General features: G+C 39.9%; 1 protein-coding gene across 1 annotated transcript; it reads left to right on the top strand.

The window, feature by feature from the left end:
- The first annotated feature begins 6878 nt into the window (after positions 1-6878).
- LOC103366834 (E3 ubiquitin-protein ligase MARCH2-like) lies at positions 6879-11664 on the top strand. The gene is made up of 5 exons (XM_008294675.1): positions 6879-7151; positions 8214-8534; positions 8642-8837; positions 9361-9570; positions 10290-11664. The coding sequence occupies exons 2-5, from the start codon at positions 8350-8352 to the stop codon at positions 10443-10445; spliced, it is 747 nt and encodes a 248-aa protein (XP_008292897.1). The 5' UTR covers positions 6879-7151; positions 8214-8349; the 3' UTR covers positions 10446-11664.
- The last annotated feature ends 383 nt before the right edge of the window (positions 11665-12047 follow it).

The raw sequence follows: 12047 nt of genomic DNA, 5'->3' as shown, positions 1-12047 counted from the left end.
TTGATGGACGGCTTGCCATAATTATAGCATTGAGCCTGTGTGGATAGGTCTCTATCACATGCACATTTAGACTTTGCAATTTTACCTCATCGGTCTTTGCAGAACTGCTCAAACTTTGTCGAGTTTCATGGGGATTGTGAATGAACCACAACAAATCTTCTGCCAAGTCATAGCTCTCTTGTAGACTGGATTAGTAGTTCTCTACATCTTGCTACATTTTATTTAAATATATCTTTACAAGCCTTCCAGGGCCTGCTGCAGAGGAGCATCTCCACATCATAATGCTGTCACTGCTGTGCTTCACAGTGGGGATGGTGTGTTTGTGATGATGTGCAGCGTTTGGTGATGCTATGAAAAACTTTTGGTCTTATCAGACCAAGGAAGAATCTTCTTCCATTTGACATCAGTGTTTGAACAGAGTCTAAGGTGAGCTGGTGTGCTTAAGCTGAAGCGATTGATGGAGGGGTACATGGAGAGGGAGAGGGAGAGGGAGAGGGAGAGAGAGAGAGAGAGGCAGAGGCGGGCACGCCATAGATCCACACATTCTGAAGGGAGCAACAGTGTAGAAGAACATCTAAGCCATTTTAGCCAGGAAGAGATTATTTTCACTGATAAATTTCAAAACGTTGATACACAGAGTTAAGTTCTTTGTGGTTTAATCAATGACCAGAGAGATACTTTAAATATACGTTTAAATTTAGATGAAAGACTGATGCGCACCCACATCCAATGACTCCACAGTTCAGTCACTGTCTTACAGAGTCTACAGAGCCGCTTACTGTCCTGCTGCAGCATTCAGCCATTATGTGGCTTGTTCAAGTGCACTTTGATAGAATTAAACATGGTGGGGAAGAAGCAGCTTGATTCTCCTTACTCACTCAAATAATCTTAACCAAAACTGCATTTTTTGCCCCTGATTGCCGCTCAGCTGACCCACTCAGAATAGTCAGCTGGTGATTCAATAATGCCGCTAAATGAGTCCGCACAGTTTTGTAATTGGGCACGCAGTATGTCAAGTTGGAGTCATGTGCATCACGTCACTGTTCACATTTGTAACATCAAGACCAATAATGTCATGTCTCGGGTCAGCAAGGTTATATCGGCCTCATGACACGAAGGTTTTGAATGTATACTGAAGGACTGATTCAGTGTCAGATGAAAAAGGGGTAATGTGTTTCTTTTTATTAAACATTATTAAGGTGCAATTAATGGGATGCTTTCACATTCAGATTTTTAGAAAAAAAAATACAAATGTAAGAATGTTTTGTGTGTGTTCATATTGGATTTTTCCAGAAAACATCTCATGAACTTTGTTCTCTGTAATGTCTGAATGTCTTCAAATCAAGCACAAACATTAATGTGGACTATTTAGTGACATTTTCTTCCAACTTATTGTTTTTTTTTTGTCATTCTTTTATTTATCTATTTAGATAGAAGATAAGAAAACTGTCTTGTAAAGAAAAAAAAGAACAATGCTGTGAATGAGTTTTAAATTATAGCAGCAGCAGTTTTGTACCACAGCTTGTCTTGCTTTGTCAGTTGTTATTACGTACATGAATGAAAGATAGAAAGCATTTGGTCGGACAAAGCAATGTTTTTGTTTTTTTAGCACTGTCATGTAATACACAGAGGTTGATTTTCACTGCTCAAAGTGTGACTACATACTATGGTATGTGATGAATTTGTGAATTTAATATGCTGTGATCAGGTTCATGGTTTGTTTTTTGCTGTGGAACTATTTATATCTTCCGATCGATATGGCCGGTACATGGTCAAAGTACAAAACATCAAAGTCAACAACAGCTCTGATGGATAGAGAAACACAGAGTACTACTGAAAAATTCCCTGAAATGTCAGCGCAGTTATGATTGCTACACAAGTATATGAGAAACAGGATGTGACACAAGTCAATACTGCCCTCAACAGGCACAAATTGCCTCCCAATTGATGATTAATGGAATTCCCAGAGTAACTGTAGTTAACAACCCAATATCCTGTCAAAGCTGCTAAAAATGTCCACAACACTATCCTATTGAATGGATGTAGGGAGTTAGACAGAAACCAAATATTTCACCAAATGATCAAAAAGCATAAAAGAAACTTATTTACACTGGCCACTGGGCTTTCAATGTATGTTTGTACTGTGAGAAAGAACATAGTCAAGTGTCCTTCTCGTAAGGACAAGAGATCGCTGGAAAATGAGAGAAACTGAATTACCGCCTTCCACTAGTACTCACGAGGAGTCGTGCAAATAGTTTAAAGGATCATGAGATGGATGTGCAGCAACTGAAGTATTAATTGATTATCAAAATGCAATTACTGTAATGCAATCTGTCACTCTGTGGCTGTCACTCTCTTCCCATTTCCATCTGTAATGCGAAAGATATATATAAATAAAGATATATATAGGGCTGCAAGGTGGCCGGCTGGTTAGCCCTAAGTCAGCTGGGATAGACCCCAGCCCCCCGTGATCCTAATGAGGATTAAGCGGTGTATAGATAATGGATGATGGAAAGATATATATATATTTCTAGAGAGAGAGAGAGAGAGAGAGAGAAAGAGAGAGAGAGAGTGAGAGAGAGAGGATGGGTGACAAATTAAAGCAAACATGAACCTTTGACCTCTACAGTGAGGGGATTCAATGACTCTTTTTGTGCTATAGGGGCATTTTGCTGTTGGGATTTCAGCCCACTTGTCCCGGAAGAGGTAAAGGTCACTGCAAATAGTCTGAATAATCACCTTTATCCCATGATAATTCATAGGTGCAGGAGGTGTCACTAAGTGGTTCAGTCAGTATGAAAATGTTGTGAATCATTTGCTATGGCCCTCACATTCACCAGCTCTCAACAGAACTGAACAGCTATGGATGATTTTGGACCACCATGTCAGACAGCGCTCTCTACCAATATCATCAAAACACCAAGTGAGGGAATATTTTCTGGAGAAATGTTTTTGATCCCTCCAGAAGAAATCAGAGATTTTGTGAATCAATGGAAAGGAGCACTGAAGGTGGTCTGGTGAGCCAACATCTTATTAAGATACTTTGTTACATTTTTCCATTAATTTGTCACCTGTCTGGAAATGATATTATGTGTATTATGTGTGTGTCCAGTGTATGCTTCAGAACATTTAATCATCCCATCATTCTGACGTGTATATCGGCACATTTAACAAAAACATGGCTCTGTGCTTAGCCTAGCAGTCGGAGAGAGAAAAGTGATCCAAATATGACATGGATTAAAAGAGTGTTGGGCCATGCAGTATGTGTATAATTCCTGTACATTTGCACAGTCAGTTCAGGTGAAGCAGGCTTCTCCACAAACTAAGTCAGGCCATTCTCAGGCATGATGATCGGGAGAAATGTCTGCAGCAGGCAAATGGAGTCATGACACACTCATGATGAAGTTAAACAATAGGAACTACTATTGTGATAAACACATTGTCACAACTTCTGCTCCATTGTCTCAGAAATATGTTGTCTTTGTGACAGCAGAAATGGATCATGTATCTAGGGACCATTCCAAAAACAAACACATTACCTGTTTTTCTTTTTCTTTTCTTTCTTTCTTTCTTTCTTTTTTTTACTATTATTTATATTTCAGAGATTTCAAGTCATGGTTCCCCAATGTGTAATCCTAATTAACTAGTCCAGCATCTCCACTATGTTGTGCAAATGAACTGCAAGTGCATCTGTGTGTTGGTCCGTGTTAAAGTCCACTAACAAATGTCTCATGATGCCCCACACATGCAGGGAGGTAGCATCTCATGATCTGTGTTGAACATTGACCAAATGGATGGATGGGATGGCTAATGAGAGACATGTTCTGAGATGTGTGAGTGTGTTTGCGTGTGTGCGTGTGTGTGCATGTGTGTGCGATCACACTCACTGTGAGTGGACCCTTTCTTTATCAGTGTTTGAGTTCAAAGGGAGTGCAAAGGTAGGGGTAGGGGGAGACAGGCCAAAATGACAAAAATAGATAGTGTTTAACTAAAGGTTAATGTTGATGTTACTATTTCAGGTTGCACTAAAGAGTCATTTCAGAATTCACAGGTGGGTCTCCAAAAAATCTAGAATGTTTCCACAAAATGTAATTTAAATTTTCTTTTGTTTATCTAACAATAAATTATTCACTTTTGTTCCAAAAGTGAAAGAGCCAATGCAGGAGAATGGACTGATCACATTGAGCGAGAACAGTGTATTCATTGCTCGTGATCTGGGTCAAGTGAAGTTTTCAAAAATATTTGCTTTACCAGACTGTTGTGTTGAGTTTTTTTCTTTTTTTGTTTTTGCTGGTTGATGCGAAAAGGAGAAATTCCAGGAAATCAACAAAGTGCTCAGTAACCAACCTGTCAGATTTTATTCAGTCACTACAGGTTTTGAGAATATTAATGTGCTGAGTAAACACAAAATGTGCTGTCATATAAATGTAGTCGAGTAAAAAGTGCAAAATTTGGTTATTATGTGTAGTAGTGTAGAACTAGCTGCTGTGCATAGTAGCATAAAACTGAAATACTCAAAGTACAAGTACCTCAAACCTTTATTTACACAGAGTACAAGAGTAGCCACTTTTTCATAACAATGTTTTTATTGATTTTAACACAGCAAACACCATCTGCAGTTGTCCAAGTGGCCTCCATCTAATATCTGTTGGTGCCAGTAATTCATGCACTGTCACATCCCAGTTCCAAGCGCAATGAAGATGAGAAGACAATACAAACTTGACATAAAGACCAACAGAGGCATGTAGCCCCTTGCTTTTGAGAATTTCCTTTCTGCAAATAAATGAAACGTAAATCCATTAAGGAGTGATGTCTCTTTTCAGTTGTTTTCTTTTGTTGCTTTTAGTGCAGCCCTGAAATCCTATTTTATTTGTCTTCCTGTTATAGCTCTTACCGTGAGGCGTTTAAATACCCCTTTACATTTATTGCAACGTGTATTTAACTATCATCAAGTTCTCTGTTCAGTAATCATTTCGAGTATATGTGGGAGCATTCAATTAATCAAAATAGAACATTTCAACATGAGACAGCATGGATTCTGCTTGTAACTTTGCACATATAGTGACAATATATATAGATCCAGAGTCCACCTCACCATTTTGACTCATCAGTGTAAAATATCGTGGTGTAGGAGGTTTTTCAGGAGAAAAAATACAAAAATGCACTTGTCTGAAAACACTTGAAATTCTTAAATATTAGTCAAAATGTTTTTTTTCTTGCAGAACTTAGGTTTGGGTCCTAAATAACAAATAAAAGAACTGAACAAAATCTGAGACAGTGCAGAAACATGAAAACCTATTTCTTCAGTTTTGTCTGATTTGACATGGACTGACCCATGTAATCTTTTCAAAGGAGAGAGTTGTAGATAATTCCAAAGTCCATCTACCCATACTTGACCGACTGACCTTTTTTCCATGACACAGATATGACTCTTTTGGCCTATAACAAACCAATTCTGGAACATATCTGGTGTCTCTGTTTAATGTTATAGTTAGCTGGGTACAAGTCCAGTATGAAACGGTTTGGATGCCGTAGTATTAGCATTGATAATCCTGAAAACACTCTCTCTGTGCTTCCCAGAACGGGTTATTTCAGTACACTGCCTGCTTGCATTTAATACAGGTATCAGGTTTAGTGCTGTTGTATTTCTTAAGCTTTTCTGGGGAATGCATATTTGTATTAGTCAAGTATGCCGCAGTAATTCAAGACGTGTGGTAGTGGTTTGTGACTGCGCTTAGGTGCATGCACTTTTGCATTCCTTGATTATGATGATATCTTCATGAAGGTCCGTTCTCAAAGCTTTTTGCCTCTTTATAGCTGACTACGAGGATTCACCAACCAGCAGATTATATATTTTGGATACTACATATTAAACGTAATGACTGATTTCTGTTTTTTAAGCTTCTCAAGTCACTCACTGAATATGCACATGATTGCAAAATGGCTGATTTTCAACTGTTGTCCAACAGCTGTGTCTTGGGCCAAAGGTGCCTTAGACTGCTAGTATAAGAATGACCAAAGATATGTGTAGACCTTAAACATGCACCAACCATTTTAACTGATTATGTGCTGTTATTGGACTAATGTCTTAAGACTGTAACTAACTTTTTAATTATTATTTTTATATTTTTTTTTCTTTAGAGAATTCTTTAAACCCCCCTCTTGACTTTTAAATGTCCTGGGCTCCACCTTTGGACCAGCAGCCTCTCTGAAGCTGCTTCCTATTGGTAAGGACTAGAAACACTGTAAGCTTGACTTAATGCTACCACCTAGCGGTTTTACTTTATTTAACATAATTTAAAACAGATGTTTTTGGAAGATAATGATCGTTCCCTCGCCAAAATCATATTAGTGCTGACCATAAATATAATAGAACATTTTTAACAAACATTTTTAGCTAAAGTATACCCAAAGCGGCATATTATAATATTGTTATTTGGGCTGCTTTAGGGTCAGCTCGTAAATTGCAATTGCATACAGCAGGAAGCGATATTTGTGCCACTGCAAAACGTTAGGAAAGCTTCAAATTCTACATAGGATAAATATTTTTTCTTTTCAATTTTAGTCTACTTAGTTTCATGTCATTTAATGCTGTTGAAATAATGACATTTTAATGGAGTCGTTAGAGAAGCTCTAATTTTATACACCACAATTATGAACAATTTTAACAGGGCTCCCATGTTTATTTACTTCCCTACGTAACAGCTTAACATAAATTCTGTCTTTGTTAGCACACTGACTACATTTATCACTTTGATAAATGATTAACGAATGTCGTATGCTGTCGTTCAAATATTGTTATTGACTGTGAAGGCAGCATTGTGTCACATGACCACTGCACAGCTGAGGGACGCCGAGGTAGGCTTGCCCGTTGGTAGCCACTTAGCTTCGTTAGCCGTGTCTAGCAGTCCTGGCAGAAACAGCCGTCTGTTCTCGGCTCTTCCGAAAACAAACACCGAGGGAGATACACTACCAGCCATGGAGAGGATCCAATGCATATGGTCGTCTTCTGTATCCCCTCGTACCGTCAGCTTTCGTTTAGATGTCAATGTCATAGTTTGTAGCTAGGGCTGTCCAGTTAGCTCCGTTAGCTTGTGTCTGGCCAACGCAGGGCCGAGGCCAAGGCCAAGCGAGAAAAGGCAGGCCGTCGGGTGAGTAAAATCACACTAACATCTATTATTTACGCTTTGCTTACAATATTTTACGTGTTACTAACATATATGAGCATGTTGGTTGACAGCTGGTCGAGTACTTTACGTGGTGTTATTGTGTTCAGATAAATGCAGCCTCAGACGGCAGTTAGACATTATCGGTTCTCTATCAATCATACACACATCGCCATAATGAACGTTAGCTCCGGAATCGGATGTCAGTCGTATAAACAGGAGTAGAAAATGTCTATTTACACTGTTCTCATAGTTTAACCGTCCGAGCTTTTGTTTTTATCGACGTGTAATATGGTGGCGATAGTGCAAAGCTGCCGTGTTTGAAGAATAACGTTGCATTGGATGCAGTATCATAAACGTTCAGCTTTAAATACACAATCAACACACTGCAGGGTTATTATAATTCTCAGTTTCAAGAAGGTAGATTCAAGTCGCGTTGTTTACAGTATCAGTCTGGAGGGCATGCTGCAGGGACTGGTAGGGGTACAGTGTTTGTTCCTGACAGGATTACCTGAACCCCACCTCCAAGGTGCTCAAGGTCTTACTTGAAAACCCAACATTTTCTCTGCAGTCTGCTGCATTGTGCATGTGTTTGCAAACACAGTTTCTTGAAGCCAGATCAACCTTAAGCACTTAGATGCACTGAGTAAAATACTTGAAGCATTCTAATACTTAATGGCTGCATCTCACTCCAGTATGCAACTTCTGAATCCCTTTTGCATGTGTTTGTAAACATGTCCTTATAATGTAGGAGGACATTTTTGTAAAACAGTGACATCTAAATATCAACAAATGTCTGCAGTGGTCTTTTGCACTTAGCCTTAAGACTTTTTTTTTTTTTTTTTTAAACTTGTGTTTTCCAGCTTTTGTAAGACCAGGATTTGGAAATCAACTTATTTTACTGTAGTAGGCTGTCACCCTCTGTTGTATCAACATGGCATCACTGAGAATTTAAAGGAACTTATGAGAGTCTTGCATGACATACTTAGTATGACATCATATTGTAATTATATATTCCAAGTCACCCATCCTTTGTTTCTTGTTCAGCATCTTCCAGGCATTTGCTCTGTAGGTGAGCAGAGGCGAAGAGGGCCGAAGAGGAGTAGGACATCAGGTTTTGGACCAGATCTTCTTTTGAAGTTGCCTCCACCATCACCTCCACCACTGTCACCCTCGGCTAAGCATGTCGTCGTCAGGCTGCTGCCACCTACCTGGCTCCCTTTGTGATTATTCTGGGAATGCTGAATCTGATGCCTCCAAGGATTCAGAGGAGTCTGACTCCACCGCGCAGGCCCAGTACATTGCCAAGGTTACGGCGAAAGATGGCCGCCCACTCTCCACCGTTGTCAAAGCGGTGAGCTTGCAGAGGTAAGAGAGCGATGAGCGCACTATGTCCAAAGAACATTCTGTAACTTAATTACTTTTGGCAAATCTTCACATTTTTGTCTTCAATGCTCTTCTGTCTTCCTGCACAGTGATGTGGGTATGTGTCGGATTTGTCATGAGGGAGCTGGAGGTGAGACGCTGCTCTCACCCTGCGACTGCACCGGTACGCTGGGTAAAGTGCACAAAAGCTGCTTGGAGAAGTGGCTGTCGTCCTCCAACACCAGCTACTGTGAACTTTGTCACACAGAGTTCACCATTGAACGGAGACCACAACCACTCACACAGGTGAGAACGGATTCACTTTGAATGTGTTTCATGTCTTTGTTTGTATGAAAAGAGGTAGACACAAGTAGATTTGTCTAAAACTGGGAAATTATTTATTCTCTGGCCTTGTTTTGAAGCACTTTGTAAGTGTCTGTGAGATTCATTTGAAGCCATGGAGAATGTATATATATATGTATGCCAGGTCGTTATTGTAAATGAGAACCTGTTCTCAATTAACCTACCTGGTTAAATAAAGGAAAAATAAAAAATAAAAGTATACCAACAAGTAGCATCTTCAGCATAGGAGATGATTTGCTCCTTTTGATGGGTCGGCTGTCTGACCTTGTGTGAAGAGCTCTCCGTCTGTTTGTCAATACCAGTATTAATTAGTTCTTGCAGGTTGCTCACACCTCTTCGAAGCCGTTTCTTTGATTTTGCTGTAGTTGTCATTTTAAACTGAAACACATAAATCAAGCAAATTAATGCTGACTGAGGTGATGTTTCAGTCGCACCAATGACTTCTGTATTTTGTTTTCCCTCTCAGTGGCTGAAGGACCCAGGCCCTCGCAGTGAGAAGCGCACACTGTTGTGCGACATGGCCTGCTTCCTTCTCATCACACCCCTGGCAGCCATCTCTGGGTGGCTGTGTCTGAGGGGAGCCCAGGACCACCTGCAGCTGAAGAGCAGACTCGAGGCCGTTGGCCTCATTGCCCTCACCATTGCCCTCTTCACGATCTACATCCTCTGGACACTGGTAACTCAGACATTACTAAGTTGTTCCCTTGTAACTAAAAAAAAAAAACATGCATGAGATAATACACAGAGTCAGTGTTATTCTCCTCTTTGGATTTTACACACAAGTTGATGAAATTATTTAGATGTTTTAGTCATTAGGTGTAAAAAAATAAACATGATTGGGCAATGACACAATACACAGACAACCACAGCCTCAGATCTCCGTTCCTCCTTTGATTATCGTAGATATCAGGGTACTGCTTTTTCTTTCTTCCCATGACTTTGAATAAGACATGATCAAAGTCAAAAGGGTGGAGAGGCGCGAGAGCATGTGAATCATGTTTTTCTTTGGCACAGAGCAATCATTTGTTTCATTGTTGGCCACAAGTTGCATGCCTGCAAATACATGCAAAGCTAACTGACAATAATAAGAACAAGCAGGCTTGACTCTGCTCTTTTCCTCAACTGGACTTATTTAACTGGGTCATGTTCTTTAAAAATAGGCTGTATGGTGAATTTAAAAACAATTTTTAGGAACACAATCCTTTAATCTTCAGGAAAAGCATCATTACACATGTCTAATAGTGAAAGATTAGCGTTTCAGCTCACGGGGTTTGAGCACCAGACGTGCTGCTCATTCCTGTGCTGCATCGTACTACTCTGTCTCAAATGTCTTTGTGTCAGCTTGTTGACGTCTGTCTCCCCCCTCTTTGTCTCACTCCCTCCCACTTCTCTCAGGTGTCATTTCGGTATCACTGTCAGTTGTACTCAGAGTGGAGGAGGACCAATCAGAAAGTGCGTCTGCTCATGCCTGACATGAAAGGGGCACACACCACCCAGCGTTCAGTGCCGACCAAGTCGACCAAGAAAATGACTGATGAGACCATCGTATGAGTGCAGAGCGGTGGCGAGAGGAATATTTAAAAGGAAGCCCATTGAAGCACTCATTAAAAACAACAATAATCATATTAATGAACTTTTGCACTTCGTATGGACCGTTCTGAGAGGGAAGAGCTACTTTCTCCTCCTGTTTTCTTTTATTGAAGCACTTGATGTAAACTACTACGGTATTAGCCGACCACAGAAGTGGTGTTGGGAAGAACTCATTCCGGAGTCATAGGTGACGGAAACATAGTTGTCACCGGACAGCCAGTGCTGGGATGTGGACACATGGATAACGGACTAACCAGCCTGACTTCATGTCAGTGACACAAATTTATGAAATACTAAGACACAAGCTAATGTAGCAGGATATAACTGATTCAGCATGCTACTACAGTATAATATGAAACATATTCACTACCTATAATTCCCCCATGCCCCCTTCACAATGTATTTAGCTGATTTTGAACAATGGGTCAACAGTAGCCCAGCGGCGGAGAATAATCTACAAACTTGATTGACAGTCTGTGAATATTCTTTTTTTTTTTTTTCCTTCTTTTTTTGACGAGTAGAGGGCGACAGTCGCTCGTACCAGTGTCAATAATCTGAACCCTTTTTAAATTCCAGGTAAAGCTTTTTCATTGCTGTCTGAAAAGTGAAAATCAAATCCTGTTTCTGTTCAGGCAGCAGCTGAGGCGTCATGTATTTATCACACTTGTCACGGGGCCAGTGAAGATTGTAGTATATGGGATGACACTAACTCCAACCGTTTAACGGCAGTGCAGTACTGTGTAAGGAAATAGTATTGAAGATATGGAAAAGTGTTTACATTCTAATTGGATGATGTTTCTTCTATTGTCATAAAAGTGCATTAGCAAACAGCCCTGCTTCACTTGTAAATGCACCATTCATTAATTGAGCTGCCTAGCAATGACCAGTAGTAATGTCTTACATCACAAGAGATGTAATTTTAAATAGAGGAGACACAGTGTTCGACATAGTGAGATTACAGACCTTTGACCTATGTAAAAAAAACAGAGACGTACCAGAGCAGGCTGGTACTGGGTTAAAGGTGCAAAAGAGAAATGTGTTTTGAGATGTCAATCGATGTATGCAGCATATGCTAAACAAAGTATTTTGTGTTATTGTAGTCTTCCTGCTGCATCCCCTTGGAAAGTTGGGTTATTGTGCAATAAAACATGAGGGACTCCTGGACTCAATTAGTGTGAAATGTGGTTTGCGTGTCGGTTTTGGGTGTTTAGGCTTCTAATAATTTTGGCTTTGGAGACGTATCTAATGATCAATCGCAGTGGGACTCATAGAGTGAGATTTTATGGTCCCTTTGTCACAGTGCTCATAATTGTTTTCCGAATTAATGTTTCTGTGCTGCGAAACCTTAACGTTTCCTTATTTGCACAGTTTGTCAGAGAGTACACTTTGAAAATGCATAAAAGAACTACCTTTTTATGCTGCATTATACTTCTACAGCACTACTTCAGGGGAAAGGTCCGTAACACTTGCTTTGCAGCAGTTTATGTTAATTTAAATAACTGTTAGAAGCCATAACTATTACAGGATGTCTTTTTTTAATATATGTTGCTAAAAGAAACAAAA

Source organism: Stegastes partitus, unplaced genomic scaffold (genome assembly GCF_000690725.1).
Source record: "Stegastes partitus isolate 25-593 unplaced genomic scaffold, Stegastes_partitus-1.0.2 Scaffold986, whole genome shotgun sequence".
NCBI classification, from domain to species: domain Eukaryota; kingdom Metazoa; phylum Chordata; class Actinopteri; family Pomacentridae; genus Stegastes; species Stegastes partitus.
This window is presented reverse-complemented; position numbering and strand designations above follow the sequence as displayed.